This window comes from Erpetoichthys calabaricus, chromosome 2, assembly GCF_900747795.2.
Source record: "Erpetoichthys calabaricus chromosome 2, fErpCal1.3, whole genome shotgun sequence".
NCBI lineage: Eukaryota > Metazoa > Chordata > Cladistia > Polypteriformes > Polypteridae > Erpetoichthys > Erpetoichthys calabaricus.
The window spans coordinates 188,423,074-188,448,534 of NC_041395.2; the positions used below are offsets into that span (position 1 = coordinate 188,423,074).

The window sequence follows — 25,461 nt, forward strand, 5'->3', positions numbered from 1 at the left end:
TTGTGGTAATGTACAGAACCAAAATTAGGAAAAAGTTGTCTCTGTCCAAATATTTATGGACCTAACTGTATATATATATATATATATATATATATATATATATATATATATATATATATATATATATATATATATATATATAAATAAATATAGATATTGTTCAAATTAAAGCTATTATAAGAAACACTAATGTAGTGGATTCAGGGAAAGAAGGGGTGGAGGGGAGCCAAGAAGATTTCCCTTAGGGCCCCAATTCAGGGAAAGAAGGGGTGGAGGGGAGGCAAGAAGACTTCCCTTAGGACCCCAGTTTGGCTAAGGGTGGAACTGGTTATTCTGCCATGGCTTAAAATAAGAGACAGATTGTTGGTCAAATCATATGATTATTTAGCCTAACTGCCACTAGTTCCTCCCCTGTTATAGTCTGTGTTATTCTTTTACATAGCCTATAGCACTAGATTCACACCAAGTGGCAAAATGGCAGGACAGTGAAAAAACCATGTAAGAGTTTCATTGTACTTTGCACAATTTACAATAAATCTAAAGTGAATTGATTACACTGCATTTTATTTTTAATAAAAACCTTAAATTTTTGAAAGAGCCAATCTACCTGCACATCACAGTTTCCATGGTGTGTTGTGTTACCATACACACAATAAAAAAAATATGCACATAATGAAAAAGGTGGAGTGTGCAGAGCAGATTGATGCATAAAAAAACAATTATCATCTTTTTTAATACATGCAATTAGTTGTTCTTGCTGAGGAAATGGTAATGGCCGAACACAGGACAATGTGTTTGAGTGAGTAAACTCACTGACCGTCACTCATAAAAATCAATCTGTATATACACAGGGAAAGCAAACTCATGCAGACCCTAGTGCTGTGACGCAAGAATGAACAGCTCTCCACTAACACACTGGCTACTGCCTGTATTTTCTAAAATTACTAAATTTCAGCCTGGTTAAATGTAGGCAAATTGTTGATGATAAATTGGTCTTCGCCTCTGTGTGTGTGTGTTCACCCTGTAATGAACTAGCATCCTGTCCAGGTGTTGTTCCTGCCTTGCACTCAATGATTGCTGGCACAGACACCAGCTGCCCTGCACTGGATAAGTGAGTTATGAAGATGGATTAATGGATGCAAATAACATCTGTTTAGTTCTTGTCACTAGATTGTATGTTAAGTGTGTGCACCCTTTCACTAAAGCACATGTGTGTGCATTTTCAGTTCAGCAGCAGGCATTGTCTTTGTAGAAGAAATAAGCTTGCATATATTGAAGGAATATAAGCCATCACAAGTGAGTCTCTTTTTTAGTTGTTATGGTATAGTTGTGTGCAGAACAGAGACAGCAACTCAAATATATATATAATAATGCCAATAACGGTACTTGCTGATGACTTTCCGAAGGGCTGAAAGGGTGCTGTGGAGGTAAATGAACTGGGTAGACAGTGACATGAAGTGTATAGCTTGCCTTGTTTTAAAATAGATTAATCTCACAACAATGGGCTGAAATATGCTTTACTTTAGGATACAGATTTATGTGGTAAACTAATATATACCATAACTTTGAATAAGTTACTTCTACTTGAAATATACTGAACATATCCATTAATGTAGACGTGTGCAAGAGATCTCCCTTACAGACAGTTGTTTCAATGGGCATCATTTTGATAATATCAAAAAGGCAAGTTTAGAGGGGGATATTATGGTCATGGGGGATTTAATTACCCAAATCTTAACTGGAATAACATAACAAAGAGCAGAATACAAGAACAATTTTTAGATAAAATCTTTTCTGCCTCACTCCGCGCTGTCCGTGCAACGCGGCCGCAGAGAGCTTAAACAACTCGGCACATCCACATAAAAAATGACAAGGGGTGAGCAAGCTTTCTTGAAGGCTTTTACTGGACGTACCTCATTGTAAACTGAAATATATACAAAAGAAACACACAGGTATATACAGGTGTACAATCAAAGACAATAAAGAATGATTTACAAAGCAATACATAGGCAGCATACATTAAACAATAAACCTTTAAAAGACACTTACAAGGTGAGTGATTTCCATGGTTGGATCAAGACAAAGAGAACCGTGTAGACAGAGGTTCAAATTGCTGCGTACCACAACTAACCAGACCCAGGGGTTTATATACCCTATAAAGTTACGTTTTGGACGTGACCGAAACAAGAGATAAAGGGGTGCCTACGTGAGACACATGGGGTGTATTGTATTCAAATGTTTATTATGGGACCTACGTGCTTTACTTGAGTTTCATAGACTTTTATAGTGCCACTGTGAGTGTGGGACGTGACTGACTGGTGTGTTAATAAATGACAAGATGAAGGGGGAGCACAGTTCAACAAATAACAGTCACAACTAACAAGATGTGGGGCAGAACACTCCCCGTCTGATATAATAACATTATATCACTGAACATAGAGGCAAACATTGTGTTAACTTAGAACATATCCATTTTCCAGTAGAAAGATTTTTGTGATACACCTGATAGAGTTTCTGGAGATGCCTTGAGAGGCAGTCTTAAAACTTCTATTTTTTGTTCTGTACAATCACTGCTAGGGAATACCAAGGTGACAAATCCCATAGGCTATTTATTGCGTGATAGTGGAATCTTCTTCAAAAACACAATGTCTCCTATTTGTACGCTCTGCAAAGTGGAAAGGTATTCAAGTTTCCAGCGTGTCCAGAATTCATTTGTCAAGGCTTGCACTTGTCTCCACTGGCTTTTAAAGAGATCATTCTCTGTGAAACCACCAGGAAGTGCAGACAGTCTGATCCGTGGCAACATGGAGTCAAAAATTGTCCTCAGCACATCATCATGCTCAGACTCGATCAAAGCAGCCAATGGTGTTGGCTCCCCGCCATAAGTCATCCTTTCTCTCAAGCAAAGGTGGTTGTAGCAAGGCGTGAAAAGTGAAGGTCGCCCATTTCTCAACACACTTGTTTTGAAAGTACAAACTGCCGGCTTGTGAGCATTTCCGAGGCAAACTTCGCCTACAAGAACCCAACCTAGGTCAGGTTTTTGAGCAAAGGGTGTTTTATGAGGGCCATTAATTTGCTGCCTCATGTTGTGCACTCTGATGATGTCTCTTCCAAGCAGTAGCAGAATATGGGCATTAGTATCCAATTCTAGGATGTGGCCTGCAACAGACTGTAAGTGAGGTTGGTGACGTGCTGCCTCTGGTGTTGGTATTTCAGAGCGATTTTTCAAAATCTTGTTGCATTCGATAAGTGGAGGCAGGGCCATACTTACTCCTGCATTCACGGTCTTTACTTGGAAGCCAACTGCTTTCCTGCCAATTGTGTCCATAACTCCAGCACAGGTTTGTAGAGAGTATGTGAATGGGCTATGCTTTAAAGGAAGGGTCTTGATGTGATGATCAAGCAGTTCTGCTTGGTGGGGCAGTCTTGGGTAAATGGCACATGCTGTCTGTGTTGACACTCTTTGGACATCTTCACTTTCTCCTGCCTGCACTTTTGTAGAAAATGGGTGGTCACCTGAGATACATGAAGGACTCCTCAGCATGACGTCCTGTTGTGCAGCAGGTGATTTTTCCACTTCTTTGTGAGTAGGTGAGTTAGGCTGAGAGGTGACAGCGTCAAGTGTGAGCCATAGCATCTGCTACTGTAAATACTCTGCCGTCCTTCCCTCATGTGCTGATTGTGATGACACTCTTTGGACATCTTCCCTTTCTCCAGCTTGCACCTCTGTAGAAAATGGGTGGTCACCTGAGATGTGTTAAGGACTCCTCAGCATGACGTCTTGTTGTGCAGCAGGTGATTTTTCCACTTCTTTGTGAGTAGGTGAGTTAAGCTGAGAGGTGTCAGTGTCAAGAGTTACATACTCTGCTATCCTTCTGTTAGTTTGAGATGAGCTTCGGCAGCTGCGGATCTCATGATTTAGTAGATTTGTCGCAGCTGCTAATATTTCAGCTTCGGCTACTGCTGCAGCAGCTTCTTTTTCGGACTGAAGAGACTCTAGTGCTGCTTCCAGTGCAGGTCTTTCTGCCTCCATTCTTGCACATTCTCTATTAATGGCAAGCTCTTTCATTGCAAAGGACACACGCACACGTGCTGCTTCAGCCAACGCACAAGCTTTGGTTGCGGAGCTTTTTGCTGAGGTGTTTGTACAGTGCGTGTGTCTTGAATTGGCCACAGAAGCAGATTCGGTTTTGTATACCTTCTCCATGTCTGCAACAGTGGAGTTTGGGCTGTATAAGTTGAACCGAGTGCTTTTGTAGCCAGCTACACCAAAAGAAGACTGCTGATTTCAGGCGATTCAGGAGAGGCAAAGTAAATAAAGCTGAAACGCTTAAGGCAATCAGATCCCAGTTCGGCTTCTGTGTGAACTGTTTTTCTCATTGTTTACAGCCACGAGAAACACCAATCTATATTGGAAAGCACAGCATGAACAGCCCTTACTGTGCTTCAACCTATCAGTAGGCGGAGTCAGTTGATATAAAAGATGCCGTGGAGATGCTGCACTCCAATTTGTGGTGCGAATACTGTCTTTCAGCCAAGTTGCCCAGAGATCCTCCCTTTGATCCCTGGCATGAACGTCCCTTTACTTAGCAGGTGAGGAGCAATGTACTGTGGTCCGTCCAACACCGTGGAATTGCCCTTTTACTAAGTTGCCATAGGATCCTTCTTTGCTCCGTGGGGCCAGAACGCTCCTTAACTTAGCTGTCGTAACGATTCTCTTGCAGTCTGTCCCGCGGCATGGATTCGCCTTTCTACTTTTCTGCCTCACTCCGCGCTGTCCATGCAACGCGGCCGCAGAGAGCTTAAACAACTCGGCCTCTTCAAAATAAAAAACGACAAGGGGTGAGCGAGCTTTCTTGAAGACTTTTACTGGACGTACCTCATTGTAAAAAGGCGAGTGATTTCCACGGTTGGATCAAGACAAAGAGAAGCGTGTAGACAGAGGTTCAAATTGCTGCGTACCACAACTAATCAGACCCAGGGGTTTATATACCCTAAAGATACGTTTTGGACGTGACCGAAACAAGAGATAAAGGGGTGCCTACGTGAGACACATGGGGTGTATTGTATTCAAATGTTTATTATGGGACCTATGTGCTTTACGTGAGTTTCATAGACTTTTATAGTGCCACTGTGAGTGTGGGACGTGACTGACTGGTGTGTTAATAAATGACAAGATGAAGGGGGAGCACAGTTCAACAAATAACAGTCTCAACTAACAAGATGTGGGGCAGAACATAATCAGTGACTGTTTTTTTTTTAAACACAGTATGTTGAAACACCAACAAGAAGGGACACCTACTGTTTTTTTTAAAAACTAGGATAGAATTCAGGTTATGAAGGTAATTGAACCACAAAGGTTAAGTGACCATACTATAATATATTTCAATGTTTTGCTAGAGTGCTTGTGCAAAAATTAAAACTTTTGAGTTTAACTTTAGTAGGATAACCTTTGATCAGATGAGCAAAGGCTAAAAGGGATAAACTAGGATAAGCTTCTAATTGTAGAAACAGTCAATAGTACAGTGGTACAGGTTTAAAAATATTTTACGTAAAATTTAATATAGGACAACCTCTCTCTTTTTGTTTCCTCAGAAAAAACACAGCATCACCGCCGTAACTTTACCCGGATGCTTAAAGAAACACACCACTTCCTGGTACCTTTCTACCCTCTGGTCCCTGCTTGATGATGTCAATTACCCATCCACCACCACGAAGGCGGAGCTGGAAGCAGTAAAGCCAGAGCCCACATGGCACCCACCACCTCCTATCGTCCCTCTCTCTGTGTTGGACGACATTGAGTCCTTTATGTCGGTTTTCGAGAGGACTGCCTCTCGGAACCAGTGGCCAAGGGTGGAATGGGCGTCTATATTGGCGCCGTACTTGAAGGGCATCATGCAGCAGGCCTATCACAATCTGCCTTAGGAGGAAGCCGCCAAGTATGACCTCCTGAAGGCCCAAATCTTTGAGCGCTACGGCATAACCTCGGGCCAGAAGGCGAGGGAATGGCAGCACTGGAAACATGACCCCGCCCGGCTAGAGCCCAGGCGTTCGAGTTCTGGGGCAAGCTCGGGTGCTGGCTAAGGCCAGATGTCAACCAGGCTCGCCAGGTGGTCCAACAAGTAGCCTGTGAGGGGTTAGTCAATGCCATGTCAGACTATCTCTCCCAGCAGGTCCGAAGACACCCATACAAAGATATGAATGGTCTTCTGTAGGTCTTAGAGTGCCAGCTGGTGGTAACCCAACTTGGGGGGGTCGGAGAGGTTGGCTTGTGGGATCCGACAGGGACGTGTGGCCACCTATCGCGCTGTGGATGCTCTGGCGAAGCCGAAAGACAGGGTGCCTGCCCCGCCGTGCTGTTTCAAGTGCGGTGAGGTGGGGCATATCCTCCACCTGCCCCCTTAACGTCGAGCTGATGGACTGCACCTGGGCCAAGGGAGAGAGGTATTGTGCTCTGTCAAATCCTCTGGTGGTCACAAATACGGGAGTGGTGTTGATAAATGGGCACTCGGTTGTGGCATTGTTGGATTCCGGGAGTAACATTACCATTGTTGTTCGCTGTTATGTTCTACCGCGACAGTGGGTGGCTCAAACAATGAACGTAACTTGTGTGCATGGGGAGACCAGGTCTTACAAGTCCGCAGTGCTTCATAACCTGGAAGGGGAATCCAAAACAACTGCTCGTCGCTGTGTTACCCGAGCCCCCCTTTCCGGTTACACTGGGACAAGACTGGTCAGAAAGTAAACACGGTAGAGCAGGGACCACTCCTAAGCCTAGGTTGGGTCTGATTATGGATGGTCAAGGGGCCCTCCAAACTGCTCCCACGCCATGCTTCTTGGCAACTATGCTGTAGATGACGTGGACGGTCAGGGGGAACCCACTTCAGCGAAGGACCTCGACCCGGAAGTACAACTGGATGAGGTTCCGGGTTGGATGGGCGCTTCCCCGGACCAGACATCTGATCCGCTTGCCGGCATGGACTATCAGTTTCGGTCTACGCCGGCATGATTTAAAAGAGAACAGTGGAATGATGATTCCTGAAGTTAGCCCGGAATGCCACTGTGTCCGTAGACGACATACTGTCGATAGATTCCCCGCCACCGGGACCCTACTTTGTCTTGGAAAATGATCTGCTATATTGAGTTGTGGAACACGAAGGTGAGGTACGGAAGTTGTTGTTAGTCCCGCGGATCTACCGGCGGGAGGTCTGTGAACTAGCTCACACCCACCTCTTAGACGCCCACCTTGGGGCCGAGAAAACTTTGGAGCGAGTGAAGCTCCAGTTCTATTGGCCCGGGCTCAATGAGGAGGTCCGACGTTTCTGTCAGTCTTGCCCAGTCTGTCAGCTACGTCAGGTACCCAGGAGGGATCGCGCTCCTCTGGTCCCGATTCCCCTTATAGACGTTCCCTTTGAGAGGATCGGTATTGATCTAGTAGGACCCCTGGAACCTTTGGTGCGAGGCCATAAGTACATATTAGTTATGGTCGATTATGCAACTCGATATCCAGAAGCGGTTCCCCTGCGAGCTGCTAATGCAAAAAATATCGCACAGGAATTAGTAGGGCTTTTTTCCTGAGTGGTCATACCCAAAGTATGCCTTACGGACCAAGGTACGCACTTTACTTCGGATATGTTCAGGGAGGTTGCCAAGTTACTCCGCATTAAGCATCTCAAAACGTCGGTCTATCATCCGCAGACGGATGGGTTGGTGGAAAGATTCAACCAGACCCTCAAACAGATGCTCCACAAAGTAGTCAGCGCGGATGGTAGGAACTGGGATCAACTTTCACCCCCAGTGCTTTTCGCTTACCGGGAGGTGCCACAAGCCTCCACAGGGTTTTCCCCTTTTGATCTTCTGTACGAACGCCAACACCTGGGCATTTTGGACGTGCTAAAAGAAGGTTGGGAAGGGGTGGCACTTCCCTCCACCAACATCTTAGAGCATATCGCGCAGTTACGCGATAGATTAAGAAAATTCGACCCCTACTTAAAGACCACATGCCCAGGGCTCATGCAGCGCAGGCCTGGACCTCAACAGAAACACCTCCCTGCACGAATTTCAGCTGGGAGACTGCGTAATAGTGCTTGTGCCCACTTCTCACTCGAAATTGCTGGCCCATTGGCAAGGCCCATACGAGGTTAAAGAGAGAAAAAGGCTCGTTAACAATTTGGTGAGTCAACCAAATCGTCGGCCGAGCGAGCGGGTATATTATATTAACTTATTGAAGCCATGGAGGGACAGGGAAGAACACCCTCTTCCTTGCCCTACCCTCTCCCTTTTCTCAGAAAAAGCCAAACTTAACCTCGGCCACAATTTATCTCCCCACCAGCGACAGGACCTCGAAAGTGCAATCTCGTCTGTCCCGGAAGTGGTCAGTGAAGCACCGGGCTGGACCTCGTTGATTCAGCACGACATAGTGATGGACCCGGGGGTGGTAGTCAAGGAATGTCCCTATTGTCTTCCTGAGGCAAAACATGCTGAGATGGAGCTAGAGGTTCAACGGATGTTGGACATGGATATTATCGAAGAAAGCCATAGTCCCTGGTCGAGTACCATCGTCCTCGTATCTAAACCACATGGGTCGTGGAGATTCTGTAACAACTTTAGACGTCTTAATCGAGTCTCCAAATTTGATGCCTACCCTATGCCCCGAGTGGATGAGCTCTTCGAGAGGTTGGGGACGGCCCTTTACTTGACAAAACGAAGGGATACTGACAAATTCCCTTAATGGCATCCGGAAGAGAAAAAACGGTATTTAGCACCCCTAGTGGACATTGGCAATACAAGGTCCTTCCATTCAGGCTGCAAGAGGCACCAGCAACCTTCCAGTATCTGGTAGACAGAGTGCTAAGGCCCCACCAGTCCTACTGTGCCGCCTACCTCGATGACGTTGTGATCTTTTCCGGCACCTGGGAGGAACATGTACTGCAGGTTTACGCCATCCTCCTGACGCTAGTGAAAGCTGGGCTACATATCAATTCCCAGAAGTGTTAGTGAATTTCCCCTTGGGATTAATAAAGTATCTATCTATCTATCTATCTATCTATCTATCTATCTATCTATCTATCTATCTATCTATCTTCGGATTGAACAAAGCCAAATATTTGGGCTACCTGGTAGGAGGGGGACTGGTGAAACCACAGAGTTCAAAAATAAAAGACACCCTTGAATGGCCCCGTCCAATAGTCAAGAAGCAAGTGCAAGCCTTCTTAGGACTAGCGAGTTACTACCGCCGGTTTGTACCTCAATTTTCAGAGAGGGCAGCCCCCTTGACAGATTTGACAAAGAAAAGGGCCCTGTGCATGTGGTATGAAATGGCCACCACCACAATTTTTCCAGCATCACCACGTTTTCATTTCCAGTCCGACCCTATAAGTTGTCTGTCTGACAACCCTCATGCGTCTGATGATTTTGTTTGATTTACAGTATACAGAGCTAAAACCCCCAAATCTTTATGCTTGTTTCTGCGATTTCTTACAACACTTATTCCACTACATGGTGTACTATCTGGTTTTGTTTTTGTCTGATAAAAACAAGCATAATCAAAACCAGATTCTGAATATGAACAATTTTATCATTTTTAAAATATTTTCTATGTTATTTATGCTGAACAAATACGTGCTGATTGGCCCAATTTGTAATGAAATTTAGGTGAATTTAAAATTTTGTTTTTTTTTTTACTGTAAATGTCTATACCACACAACATATCTCGCCACAAGACAATGTGCTTATAATGAATGCCTTCAATATTGCACTAAAAAATCTCCTGTACTGGGCTTTTTATTTTCTACCAGCCACATTGATCTTTAATTCCAACTCAGGCACATTCAATTTATAGGCAGGCTTGAATCAGTGTGTAGACCCCACCCAGCTGTGAGACTTGAATAGTACATGCATAAGAACAGTAAACCCTTAATGAGCAGAGCAACAACAGGTAATATGAGTGAGGACTGCCACAAAATGACAGAGACAGCATCTGAGATTAAGAACAATATATACATCATCTAAACCTGTTTATCCAGAGCAGGATGGCAGGAAACCTCGAGCCTACCCCAGCAGTTTTGGATGCAAAGCAGGAAAAATCCATGGTATGCAATATGTATGATAAGGCTGATGTTAAGAACAAAAACAACAATCTGTTTTTAATGAGAGAGACAAATTGAAAAAAGGGGGACACATATTTTAAAAATAATTCTGCTACTGGATTATTTTCACAATAGCAGGTATTTTGAGCTGTGAAAATAAACTAAAAAAGATAAGTTAATACATTTAGATTACAAAAACACATTAGTATGTTTAGTTTTTCAGCAGTTGGCAGACTCTCTCAATAGAGACATTGCCAACTTAGGAATTTTACAAGATTTGTATCGCTTCGTTGTTAAATGACATTTTTAAAGCAAAAGTGATTGGTCTGCAACAATATACTGATCTTGTATGATGATCTTGTCAGTCTCTCAATCAGTGCTGTTTTATTTTCAGAAAGGATTTCTTCTGTTCGAAGTGGCAGGTGAACTACTGTCAACAAAATGCAGACATCTGAGAAATAACTGAAATGTGATTTTTCTGTCCATATGATAAAGGTTTTGTTCACTAGCACATTCCAATTTTAGATGTTTGAAGTACATCTTGATATTCAAGTGCAAAGAAAGGAGGCACATAAATCGCTTCCTATTTCACGTGCTTTACATGCCCGTATTCAGCCTGTTCTGTCACCGTAAATGCTGTGTAAACACCCGCCCTCCATCACCAGCTGCTGTTCACTGGATGAATATATGCAGGCAGCTTTTTGTGGAGTACTTTCTGTTTTAGAGTTAAAAGTTACAAGGGTTAAAGACTAATGGCAAGAATATTCATTCAAAAATGAAAACTAAAAATATTTTTAGCATATTATTTTTTTATTTCAGTTAGTCTTTACAGCTACTTTAATAGTTTTTTAGTTTTAATTTTTCATTTATTTTATTCCAGTTTACAAAAAGGTTTTTTTAACAATAGTTTCAGTTTTGATTTTAGTTTTTTGTTAACTATAATAACCTTGGTGACCAGTGATTGGGCTGTCATGGTAGTATTGTAATATCTTGGGCACATATGCCACGGGCACTACCAACTATGGTAACCCTGATCCTTGTTCGGTAAACATCAATAAAGTACCCCTTGCACTTCCCTATAATGTATCCGGTCAGGCCCCTTCCCCAAGCCCTCTCTCAGTCCCTTTCATTCATGACTAGAAACTTGAGATTGGACAATATCCTGTATGTTCAGCGGAAGATCAAGCCAAGGGTTGGAGACCGATACCGAACATACAACGGGTGCTGGCTCATGCACCTGGGACAGCGAATCAGGCACAATGTTAGCATAGCCCTTATGTTAACACACCTTGAATGTAAACTCTTGGAGACACAACATCCACCTGGTCAAACTAGACATGGTCTTCGGGCAATTGAATGCTCAGGTAAAAGCCAGGTCTTCTGTGTAGACTTCAAAACTTGACCCCTCCAGGAAATGGCACCACTTCTGAACAACCCACATGACAGCAAGGCATTCCTTCTTGGTGGTGGAATAATTGTACTTGGTGCCCTTCAGTGACTGTGAGGCATTGATGACCACTAATTCCTTCCCCGTATTTATTTGGGAGAGGATGGTGCCAAACCTTAGGTCACTTGCGTTGGTGTGGACCTGGAAAGTCAATGTTGGATCTGGCTGTGCCAGGACTAGTGGCAATGGCAAGGCTTTCTTCAGTGCTTCAAAGGTGTCCAGGGACAGCTGTGACGACTTCCAAGGGGACCCCTTCCTTAGCAGTTGGAACAGTGGAGCTGTGATGTTAGCAACCCCTTGAACAAACTTGTGGAACCACCCAACTCGTCCTCCAGCTGCGACAGATGGATGGTAAGCCCTACCAACATAAGTGAGTCCATACCAAGTAACAAAGGCATTGACAAGTGAGCATCTTCAAGGATGTATACCTCTGTCTCTGAGTGTGTCTCATGCAAACAGTTTCAAAGGCACCCTGACCTTTGCCTCTTGTGCCCGACCATCAGCGAGAAAGAATTTTACTTATGCACTTTTCCTTAGGTGCTCATGAGGGACTTTAAACTTTTCCCACAAGCTATATCTCAAGTGCTGTCTGTATCTACAACCGCCTCCCCGTGACCCCTTTGCACTTACATGGGCACCACTACGGGGGCAAGGTGGCTTGCACCAAGTTGATATCAGCACAGGGTTCCACTGGGGATTTCCCTTGTGGTTTGGGATAGGGGACCTACCAAGGCATGGCTGGCTCCCTTGCGAGACCCACTAACCTCGATGGCCGCTCAGTCCTTTTCTACTTGAGACCCCAACTTGATCAACTCGTCCATCAATTTCATGACCCCCTTCAGAGTAGCTGCCACCCAAGAATCGTGTGCATCAAATACATGTCTCAATATGTCTTCTAGTGTGGTGGCTTAGTGAGATTACAGAGCGGATAAAAGCACCAAATTTTGCATGGCTATTCATTAGGGTCTATGAAAGAATTTTAGCCTAGGAGCCCAAAAAATTGCTTGAAAAAAAAAAAACACAGAACTGCAGATATACCGATATCAATGAAAATTGTTGTGAAAATGACCAAAAATGACCATACGTGCACTAAAAGAACCAGACGTAGATACGCAAAACTTGAAACTTAACAGTCTTTGACAGAATCACCAAGTCAATCACAAATTATTACATCACTATAGGAAATAGTTTTCAGATTAATTATATTTGTTGCACATGCATTTACACAGTGGTGAGCAGTCCAGATTTGCATTACCGCATTTGCATCTGGTGCAATCACCTTTACAGGAACATTTGATTAGCTCATTGCAGACCCTGGAGACTTCAGGGAGAGTGGTCCATTGTGGCACCAATGATCCTGATTCTGTCACCCATGCATAGCCCAATGGAGAAGGAATCAGTTGGTCAGTTTGTAAGCTTGTCGTCCAGATTCTTGCCTGATATACAACACTTTGTACATGCAGAAGTAGTGTGTCCTGTGTAGGTGGCAGTTTCTCCATTGATCAGTTTGCATGACAGAAGAGTTCTCTTCTTAATTTATTCACAGACATCAAAGGGCTGCTTTTATCATACAGGATAACAGTCAGTCTTTCAAGCGTTTGAATTGTACACAATCAGAAGTCAACTGCTGAAATGGATGTTTGGCAAGATTTAAAAATGTCTCTGTGACATCATCATACGCCTGCCAGGCCTGCCAAGCTGACTTCTTACCTCTACCAGTGAAAGCTGAAGTTGTATCGTAGCCGGAGTATGCATGGAACACAGGCAACGCTCTTGACTTTGGCTCACCCAAGCTTGCACATATTTCGTTAATGTGGTAAAATCTGTGCTTCTTGCCTGTGCCAAAGGCCACCCAAATATCAGCAGCAGATTGTGTGATGACTAGGTCATGAAATATGCCTGCAAGGATGACTACTACGTCAGTGTCTACAGTACACAAAACAACACTTTTTGCTCCGTCTTCCAGTGCATGCTGTATATGTACAACAATCTTTGTGTCAGTGAACCTCCTCATGGTTGCAGTCATTCATGGGAGAACCAGAACCAAGAACTGAAACAGCATGTCCTGATGTGACATATACTTTTTTTCTGGTGACCACTTGAACTCTTCAATCTTATTTGTCAAAAAAGCAAAATGCTCCTTGTTATTGGTTGGGTCACAGAGATAATCCATCCGATTATATGGCAGTTTTGTCTGACCGGACATTTTTCTGCGTTCGCCTTTTCCCCTCTTTTCTCGTGTTGTCTCTTTCAAACTGCCTGAGGTGTAGCTGTCCCAAACAACGTCTAGCCTGTTGCAATTTTGCAGCAGCTTTTCAAGGTAAGGAATGAAAACATCACTTGCGTACATATCAAATGTGTTAACATTGTTAATGGATGATAGCAGCTCCATCCAGAATTTGGCAGTCATATAAAACAGGTGCATCACACTGATCAGGCTGTTCAAGGCACTGCAGCAGATCAGACTTGGTACCTGGCAAGTGAAGCTTACCAAAGTCTGACAGGGAAGGACGGAATAACTGCATTTTGTGTGCAAAAAACTCTTCCAAGTCACCTTCGCAGTTTTGCATAGCAATGTAAAGCTGCCCAAACAGTGCAACATTGTTCTTCAGTTCTTTGATCTTCTTGCCCTGCTTTGGAGTAGACTTGTGTTTAGGGTTACTGAAGAGTGCCAGTGAATTTCTTTTTATAGGATCATTAATTGAGTGAGATCGCTCATCAAGAACCCGCTTAACAAAGTCTTGGTATTGTCTCTTACCTGTGTCCTCCAGGCAGTGGAGTGAGTCAATCACCAGTTGACCTGTACAGATACGGCTATCAAAAGTAACTAGTTCTGGGAAATCAACCAAGAATGGATTGCCCATCTGTCTCATAGCTTCACAGAGGCTTGTCACCTGTGTGTGGAAAGTCTTCTGAACTGAGAACCCCTGTTCATGGTGTAGCAAATTCTTACTGTTGTCAGAATCATCATGGAGGTATTCTTCCTTAAATTCCTTCTGCAGTCTCGCAAGTTCTGTACCTGAAATCATCCATCGTCTGAAGGCATTTGGATTTTCTGTGATTTCCACTGCACCATCTGAACTCTTCACGATCTTATTCATCTGCTCGTGTGCCTGGTCAAATGGAATGGCAGAGAATTTGTTACATGTCTTTGATAAAACCCAGTGTGACTTGTTCTGAAACTCATCTTTGACTGAGTCTGGCAAGGATTTCATGTCCCTGATATGGACAGGCATCCATCTTGCATAATTTACATGGTCCAACGCAAAAAACAGAGGGGTTAGTTCTTCCAAAACTTCAACATACAGTGGGAAATTTCCTTCTCTGTGAGCCCTGATGAAAATTAGAATTAGGGTTTCATATCTTATAATCATGTTGATTCTCCAAGCCTCTGCTGCTTCATCATCTTTTGGGCCTGTACTAAGCATGAAAGCCTCCTTTTGAAGATTCTGCAGGGAAAGCACAGTTACTGGATGAGCATGCCTAGTTCGAGTTAGGTGGGCAGCCTTCAGAAACGAGTCAGCCATGCCAGATGGTACTACTTCAGCTGTGGTGAGTGTGGCTGTCCAGCCTGAGCCTTCAAGAAGATCACCCAAGGTATTCCACAGAGCCATTTCAGTATGAAAGCCTCCAAGCATAACCACATGCACGTTCTCATCATGAGTGTCAGGCCATTTCCACTGTACCAATTTGGTAAGGGCAAAAAGAGGCTGCTCAAAAGTTATATTTGCGATATTTCATGCCTATTAATTAATTTTGTGTTTAATACTGGTTATTGTACAACCCCATCAGGGCTCCTAGGCTAAAATAACTCTATTGAACTAAGGAAGAACTGTGCCAAATTTGATGCTTTTATCCTACCTGTAACAGTACCCTTGAATCCGGTCACTAAGCCACCACACTATTCCTCTCACATGTCAGAATGCCACTAAAGGCACAATGCCACGAACTCAAAGACAAAGTCCCTGAAACTCAGTGATGGCTTTTGCACAAAGGTCTGGAACTTCTCTTCCAATAGCGCCTGGTACTTCTCTGAGAGGAACACATTCAGAAAGGCAGTGGAAAACTCTGCCCAGTTTTACATTTGTGCTGTTCACCAAACTACCAAGTGTGAGCCGGTCTGCTGATTGCCGTGTTCAGAAATCACTTCAGCTTGGTACCGCTTAGTGGATACAGCTCCACAAACAGGTCAACCTCCACTACAAAGTTGACAATGCCTGCAGGTGCACATCGAGGGGCGAGCCTAGGGAACTTCTTCCATGGCGCCGCAGCCGACAAGGACAATTGTCCCCAGATGGCCCCCACCCCTATTACAGGAGTCGACTGCCTCAGTGGCTGCAAGAAGGCACGCCAGCTTTATTGCACCTGCCTCCTGATCTCCTCTCTCATTTTTGCATTCAGGTGCTGGCCATGCTGTGCAAAGGACTGTTCAAGATGCTGCACCCTCACAGCCATCTCACCATATACTCAGGTAGCTGTGGCATCAATGAGGTCATGGACAGTCTCATTTAGAATGATAAAGCTGCAGGCAATGTCATCAACCCTCGCCTCTAACTGCTCTAGGCACAGAATCAGGTCACATGGAACCTGTCCCTTGCTGATCTCGGGCTGCTCTGAACTGGAGAGGCACAAGGTACCCAGCAGGGTCAAGGCTTCCTCGACTGGCACTTTGTCCATACCGTGGTGTGGGCTAGGTACCGGTGGCGTATCAAACAGTGGCACACTTAGTTCAAACTGTTTGCTCTGCACTCGACAGACATGACTTCTGTGTAAATAAGAACTGTGAATGTAACTACAAGGGCACTTATCAATAAACCTGGCTCCTACCTGACTTACCAAAATCTGTAGTGGTTGAAGTGCCGCTAAGATTCATAACCTCCCCAGGAACGCACCCAGCCTTGGCCCTACTTGCACACACTCACTCACACAGGCACGGTTACACAGCAGATTAAAACATGATATGAATATTAAAGTGGTATATTAAATGAACTGTAAATGTAAATAATAATTAAAGTTAACCCTCCCTTCTCTCCTATAGTGACAGCAAATAATACAACAAAAAAGAGCTAACAATAAACAATAATAATTAAAGTTAACCCTCCCTTCTCTCCTATAGTGACAGCAAATAATACAACAAAAAAGAGCTAACAATAAACAATCCCTCCCACCGATTCCCAGCTGGTGGTCTCACATATAACAAAACCCATAAAACAGCAAAACGACACAAAGCATGACAAACATTCATGACAAAGTGCAGAGCACAGTTCAAATGTAGCGGCAACCAATGATGTTTGGAGAGTGGAAAATCCTGTGAACAGTTCGCTGAAATGATTATTATCTGTCCTACCATTTCCTGAAGTGGTGCGGGATGCAGTGAATGGGAGCACACCTTCAGATGAAGTTGCTACCAATCCGTACACTTACAGGAAAATAGGTGGGCACGAGACAGACCATAAATCCAAACCAGAAACAGTAATCCAAGACAAACTATAGGTGATGCAACAGGAGAAAACAGCAACATAATGGTCAGACAAACAACAGTAATCCTCCCATCTTGATGGTTCCTCCATTTAAAGAGTCTGCCTTCTCCCCAGCATCTCCCATGTCCTCTGCTGTAGTCCAATAGTGGAACACTCTCGAAGCAGCTGGGATATGCAGTTCTTTACTTAGTAGCACTGCTATCGGTCAGAAAGCTTAACATGCATTATGGTTAAATTAATGGAAACAATTATTAAGGAAAAGATGGAGCATCACATGGCAAGGAGTTTTAGTCAACAGTCGACAAGGGTTCATATGAGGGAGGTCATGCTTTGCTAATATGTTGGAAGAAGCCACCAAAGTATATGATAAGAAAGTTGAACATGATACTATTTATGTTGATTTTCAGAAGATATTTGATAGGGTAGCATATGCCAGGTTTGACATCAGACTAAAGTGGGAGTTCAGGGTGCAGTGAGTAGATGGGTGCAAAATTACTACAACACAGGAAGCAAAGGGTTTTGGTGAAAAGAACCTTATCACAATTAAGTGATTTTTAGTAGTCAGTGCTAGGACTGCTGCCGTTTTCAATATATATATAAATGATCTGAATAGAAATGTAAATAGCTACTAATTAATTCACAGAAAGTGGCAAAAAACACCATGTTATACAGTTTTCTTCCCCACATTTTATTATACAAAAATACCACTCTGTCAAGGCGGCACAGTGATAATACTGCTGCCTCACAGTAAGGAGAATTGGGTTCTGGGTCTTTTCTGCAAGAAGTTTGCACTTTTTCCCTGAGACTGCTTGGGTTCCCTCCAGGTGCTCCAGTTTCCTCCCACTGTTTAAAGAAGTGCTGGTTAGGTGACTTGACCCTACTGTGTGTTTGGTATGTGTCTGTGTATGTGTGTGTGTGGTTTCCCTGCTCTGGATTGGCGTGTCCTCCAGGTTTTTTCTTGCCTTCTGTCCTGTGCTATCTGAGATAGGTAGGCTCCTGCTGCCACCGTGACCCTGGTGTGGTGTAATTGTGTTAGAAAATGACATGAGATGACCACTCTGTCAACAGAACATCAACAGTAATAACAAAATACAATAAAAAGCTAACTAACACTTGGTCATCAGCACTCCATAAAATGTAATTTTTTAAGTAGCACTCTTAGGCAACAGTTGAAAATTGCATAATAGCAATATTAAATAAAATTAATTTGATAACATACATTTTTATCCCGATCTTGACTAGGCTCTCCAGGGTCCAGCTCGCCTATTAGTAGTGGCTTTAGAAACTTTCGCACAAAGTCAGGCTCTGGATGAAATGCTTGAAATGCATCCTGAAGAGGAAGTGGGAAAGAATTAATTGGATTACCACTGATTAACTTTGTTTGAAACAGGATAATAACATGTTCTTCGTTATACAGTTGCAGCCACATGTCAGTACCAATTATACTGTAGGCAATTACTGAACAATTGTACCTCTGTAGCACTTCTTAATAAACTTTAAAGAAAATTAAAACCAACTACAGTTTTTTTACAATATGGAGACTTATGTTTGGTTACATTCTCTTTAACATGGGAGCTTTTCACAGGTATCAATGATGGTAAAGAAAACAGCAGTAGCGTCAAACTATGACAATATACTCTACATACGGTAACATCATTCTTGCACAAACATTACCCTTTTCCTTGTTTTCTGGCTATAAAGTACTGTATTAACTACTTGCATGAACAACACAATGTATACTTTAGTAAACGTCAGTGCTTTAGATTGATTGTTGCTATATGCACTAGACCAAATGGATTACTCAGTAATTATTTTAAGAATAAGTACTAAGTTTGAAGCAAAGTGCTGAAATTTTGCTGCAGATACATTCAGTGTTTATTGAAGATGTTTTAAAAAAAATACTTAGTGATAAATAACATGTATAGCAATGTAGCATTTGTAGTACTAAAGTATGACATTTGTACTCCTGTGTGAATAAATTACATTATCAGTGGGTTTCATTGCTGCTAAGAGTAAAAAGTCTGTTTGAACCAGTTGTCCTGAGCTTTAGGGCTGAAGCAACAGGACTGAACGGCTCCTGTATTGAAATTTGACTGGACGATGGACAGACAGACAGACAGACAGACAGACAGACAGACAGACAGACAGACAGACAGATAGACAGATAGATAGATAATCTAACATCCAGTCATAGATGTGGTTACGCAAACCAAGTTCACTGATTTATAGACAAGCAATGATTGATAGCAAATGAAATAGCTATACTCCACAGATAGCATTCTGATATATGTATCTCATCCATCAGAATGGTCAAGAGGCTAGAGACCAACCACATCTCATAGCCCTGTTACTTTGATACACAACTTGGAGGAAGTCTGAAGAGCCAAGAAAACACCAAGAGACTGCCAACCTTTCAAGGCATTTTATAAGCAAAGAAGCAAGTGTCACTGGATGCCAGTCATTCCTACAGTAAAGTATGTTAGCTTTACACTAAGTCGCTGAAAAATGTCTATGAATACAAGGATTATTCACAAAGGGTTCACAAAGGTTTCCAGGATACTGGGTAAAACGTTAACCAGACCATGTGCCTTGTTGGTTTTTAACTTTAAGTACCTACTCCATACATTATATCTATTGTGGAAAGCAGCCCGGACACAGACAGACAGACACCGATGGTTCAAAACCACACACCCGTTTATTGTACATATTCTTCTATTTACAAGTGCACACAACCCAGTGCCCCAACACCAATCACCCTCAGTCCAGGCCTTTCACAATGCCTCTCTTCACCACCTCCACTCCTCTCCTCTGAGCTACGTCCACTTCCACCTGACTCCAACTCACAAATGGAGGGAGACGAGCCCACTGATGCTGCCCCGGATATGCTCCAGGTGCCCCTTGATGAACTTCCGCCTGCACTTCCTGGTGTGGCGGAAGTGCCGGCTGAGCACCCAGAAGCACTCTGGGTGTCCCTGGTAATCCTTCCGCCAGCACCTCTGAGTGTGGTGGAAGTGCTGACGTCCAGGGCTTTTCAGGTATCTGGGCGCCCCCTGGCGGTGACCACGGGCCCCTATAGGGTTGGGCTTCCATGCTCTGTTCCCGTGGTCCCCATACCAACCAGGGCGGCTGCCCCCTCGTGGTCCGGAAGAGGTGTTATCCCTCTTACGGTCCTTCCAGGCGTCCCGGCTGGGTACCGCCCCCAGCCGCTCGCCACACTATATATCACTATATCTACATCTAGTGAGTTGGAGTTGGAATCTTGGAGTCACCTAGGAGTGTAATGTTTTTTCTTCATTTCATTTGGAAGTGACCTAATAGTGATGGTAATTTCACTAATAAGCAGACAGCAGGTAGTATATAGTATATAGGCAACAGAACCTGGAAATTGTTGATATCTGCATACTTTTAATGAGAAATAAAATTTTACCCTGTAACAAAAAAAGAGCAAGAGCTGTACTGAAACAGCTTTTCCAATACTTCATACATGCCGATATTGATTCACCTTTGTGAGGTAGATCAACAAAGCCAATAGAGCCACCCTTTTACAGCAGACTGGAGAAATCCCAATGGTGTAAGAAGGGAGTGTAAACATGCATTAAGTGGATAATACACTCTACATAACTATCATTCATAACAGTAATAATGATTATCATAATTATGAAGTATGCAAATGACATTGACTTTCTGTGACAGAAATCTGCAGCATGTTTGCTCTTTGATTGGTATGGGAAAGGTAGAACTGAATATAAATATCTAAAAATTCATATAAATAATAATTCAAATTGGAACATACAATTTTGTTGTAGATTTACTTTTAACTGGATACATTTCCTATTGCTGTCCACCAATCTATACTCAATAACTTTCTTTTTAATTTTCTTGCTTTATAGTTATTCTGGTGTGTGTTCAGACTAAAGCGTGTGTATATGCATTTATTTACCTACTTACTTATCTACCTATTTATGTATTTCCTTATTTAAAGAGCTTCTGTAAAAAGCCAAATTTCCCCTTGGGGTCAAATAAAGTTTGTTCGTTCAATGGGGCATCTGAATCTTCAAATTACACTTTATCAGAAGAACACAAGAGTCAACGTGGACTCATCATTACCTACATCCACAGAGTATAAAGAAGTGATCAAGGAAGCTAACAGACTGTTAGGTTAAACATTACGATTTGTGGAATATAAGTTAAGGTAGGTTATGTTTAACTTATATAACAGAATAGTGAGGCCTCTCCTTGTGTGCTGTGTTCAGTTTTAGTTAAGAACACTGGGACATGGCTAGAAACTTGTTGTGGGCAGATTTTGCACAAATATTTGGAATTTTTTCTTTACACAAAGAACTGTAGATGCATGGAATAAATTACAAAGTAGTGTGGTAGAGAGCAAGAATTAACAGAACTTCAAAGTTAAACTTGATGTTATTTTGGACAACCTGGATGAATAGGATGAACAAGCCTGTGGGGCTGAATAGCCTGTTCTTATCTGAATTTTTCTAATGTTTTAATAATGACAATGTTAAAACATATTTTGAGAATGGTCTGTAAATTTATTTAAAAATCAATAACCAAAACGTTCATTTATGTAAGTATTCAGACCCTTTGTTGTGGCGCTCCAAACTGTTGTCAGGTGCATCCTGTTTTCTTTCATTAAATATCCTTGAGATGAGTCTGGAACTTAATTTGAGTCCAGTTTTGAATATCACACACGTGTATATAAGGTCCCACAAATTGTGCTTCATACTGGGACATACAACAAAGCATGAAGCCTAAGGAACTCTCTGTAGATCTCCACAATAAAATTTTTGTGAGACATAGATCAAGGCTAGGGTAAAATAAAATAAAGGTGCAGCCACATAATCTTTCTATCAATCACAAGATCATCTGCACATGTTCATTTTGCATGGCATGAATTGTGAAAAAAAACAAGTTCTGCCAGAAAATCATCACATATAGACAGTCTCCAACATTTTGAATTTTTGATTTAGGCATATTTCTGTTATTGCTATAATAATAAAAATTACATGGAAATACACGTAATTCCACCTTATTAAAACTAGCAATTTTTAATGTATTACTCATTTTATTTTGGCTTATTAGCTGCGGTAATTTTAAAGTTACCTTGTACTGTATATTTATATTAATATGTCTATTACTCCATGGGAAGTTATATGCATGGCCTGTGTAAAGGAATATATATATATGTGTATATAATGTGTATGTATGTGTCATTGTATACCCGGTGACCCTGCCCTGGGTAAGTTGATGGATGTTTTTTTATATGTGTTGTCACACAAGTGCACATAAGAAGCAGTCAAAGGGCTTAATCAAACAAACTGGATAGGGGGTTGGCAAATGACAAATTTGGTAAGTGTACAAATGACTTTTCTACTCTCCCTATAGAACCCCAAAACTTGCCTAATCTGTCCTGCAGTTCCTCCACAAATAGTACTTCCAGTCACAATCCAGATCCTGATATCAGTTCCAGCTATAGCTCCAAAGACCTGCCTTTTCCTTCCTCCCAGCCATAAAAACCTCCTACTTTCCAGACTCAGCAGTCCCATTTTGGACTTTTGAGACTACTCGGCATAATCTCCTTTTGCTTCACAGCAGTATTTATAATATACAGGGTGGAACCCCAAAACTTGCTCTTGTTTTGTCTGATTTGTTACAGTATGTATATTAATATTATGTTTTTGTACAACAAACATTTCTTGCCAGCTTCTCTTTAAAGGCAGAACTGGTTTCTTTAACACTTTCTAAAAGCTAGTACCTTTCCACCCTTTTGTACGATTAACTGCTCTCTGGCTGTCATAATGTTTGTTTCTTATCTACATGTATGTCTTTATAATTTTTTGTCTGGTTATTATAGCCAAGCAGAAATGACCAGTGTGCTTCCTGTCCTCTTGCAGATCTGCTGTAATAAAAAATATCCATCCATCCATTATCCAACCCGCTATATCCTAACTACAGGGTCACAGGGGTCTGCTGGAGCCAATTCCAGCCAACACAGGGTGCAAGGCAGGGTGCTGTAATAAAAAACAGCTTATTTGAAAATATTGCAGGAGTGACTTCAATGATAATTTAAAAGGAAATCTATGACACTTGTCCTGCACTCTCTGGACCCAGAAAATGATTTAAACATTGGTGCCCTTGTAATTCACATGTAACCCATCACTCCAGAACAGGTCCCATCTGATACTAAAGCAGCTCCAATGTCCCATAAACCTATGCCCTTTATCCTATAACATCATCAGAACTAAAACTTCTGATATCCACAGCCTTTGACTAGCACGTGGAATAAGCAGAAGTTCACAGAAGACCACCTTGTCAGTTCTGCTCTTCAAAATAGTGCCTCTGTGCTGACTGCATGAGATAAGAGATGATTTAATAAGGAAAGGAATTAGGAGATGAATCATAACCACAGTAAGAAGTTGAGAGTCATAACTGAGAAGTCAAAAAAAAAAATAACAAAGGCACAATATGTATAATAAGACAACATAGTGAAATACAGAGGGCAGGAATTCAAAATACAATATACCTAGCATCTCTCCTCTGCACGTGTCCAAATCAGTGACCGGAAAGAAGCGCACAGGAAATATCAGCACAGAAAAAAGCGCACAGTCATATAAGCGCAAGGGAAATAACCGCACACGATAAAATGCGCACACGGGGAAAAACCGCACACGGGAAAAATCACACACAGGAAAAACTACATGTGAATAAATGCGCACATGGAAAAATGCGCATACGGCAACGGCGTATACGCAAAGAAGAAAAAAATTTTATATTATACATCGCAATAAACAAAATTGTATAATTGTTCACTAAACATATTTATAAGCGTGTATGTTTTAATTTGTGCTAATTGGGGTAGTGGGCTGTTGGATTGTCCATAAAATAAAATAGTCATTAATCCTTTTATTTCTGTCATTGTTGTTCCTAAATTACCATTTCTAGGAAATTATTATTCTTTACAATAGTTTTCAGAATTTATATTATACCTTCTTATTCCACAGGTAGGCAAATTAGGGTTTTATAGTTTTGATTATGGCAAGTAAGTAAAGGTGGTATAAATAGGCCACACAGTTAGTGTTCTTTAATCTTCCCTAACTTTCGAACAAGGCAAGTCAACATTTTTTTTTAATAAGCGAGATGGAGTTTTCAACCAGTCAGAAAGGCAAGCAAATTCTCGGTTACAAGGGATCTGAATATCTGCGTTTTCGCACAACAAATGGAATAGATACTTTGAGGTGCCATGAGAATCGATCAACAAAGTGCCATTCCTTAATGAAAATGAAGAATGGAGACATTATACAAGAGCAAACCAGTCATTGTTTTATTATAATAAAAAATGTCTAGCAGTATAGGTGGACTATATTTTATATTTGTAATAGTTATGTCACCGCCGTGTGCTTTTTTCCACGTGCACACTTTACCGTATGTGTATTCTTCCACGTGTGGTTTTTCCCATGTGTGTTTTTTTCCGTGTGCGGTTATTTCACATGCACTTATATGACTGTGCACTTTTTTCTGTGTGGATATTTCCTGTGCCCTTTCTTCTCTGAGAGCTTCTTTCCGGGATTCGTCCAAACCAATGCAATCTCGCCTCTCTGGCTTTTTCTTCAAACTGTCCAACCTGAGCTGACCCTCTAAAATACTCATTTCTAATCCTGTCCATCCTTGTCACACCCAGTGCAAATCTTAACATCTTTAAGTCTGCCACCTCCAGCCCTGTCTCATGTTTTCGTTAGTGCCACTGTCTCCAATCCATATAACATAGTTGGTCTCAATACTGTCTTGTAGACCTTCCCTTTCACTCTTGCTGGTAACCCTCTGTTACAAGTCACTCCTGACACTCTTCTTCACCCACTCCACCCCGCCTGCACTCTCTTCTTCATGTCTTTTCCACTCTCCCCATTACTCTGTACTGTTGATCCCAAGTATTTAAACTCATCCACTTTTGCAAACTCTACCCCCTGCATTCTCACCGTTTCTGTCATTTACACACATATCTTCTGTCTTGACTGTACTGACCTTCATTACTCACCTCTCTAGGGAATATTTCCACTTTTCCAGTGTCTCCTCAACCTGTTCCCTGCTCTCGCTACAGATCATATTGCCATCCTCAAAAATCGTAGTCCTTGAGGACTCCTGTCTGATCTCCTCTGTCAACCTGTCCGTCACCACTGCAAATAAGAAAAGGCTCAGAGCCAATCCCTGATGTAATTCAACCCCCATCTAGAACAAATCTGTCACTCATACTGCAGACCTCACCACTGCCTCATTTCCTTCATAAACATCCTGTACCACTCTTACATACTTCTCTGCCACTCTCGACTTCCTCATACAATACCATAGCTCCTCTCTAGGCACCCTGTCATATACTTTATCCAAGTCCACAAAGACACAATGCAGCTTTTTCTGGCCTTTTCTTACTTCTCTATCA

At 42.2% G+C, this 25,461-nt stretch overlaps 1 protein-coding gene across 2 annotated transcripts in view; it reads right to left on the reverse strand.

The window, feature by feature from the left end:
* The window catches only part of LOC114644499 (acyl-CoA 6-desaturase), a 166,267-nt gene that overhangs the window by 123,787 nt on the left and 17,019 nt on the right, over window positions 1-25,461 (reverse strand). For both annotated transcript variants that reach the window (XM_051922055.1, XM_051922054.1), the window contains exon 3: window positions 18,235-18,345. In XM_051922055.1, coding sequence (XP_051778015.1) covers window positions 18,235-18,345 — 111 coding nt within the window. The remainder of the gene's footprint in view (window positions 1-18,234; window positions 18,346-25,461) is intronic.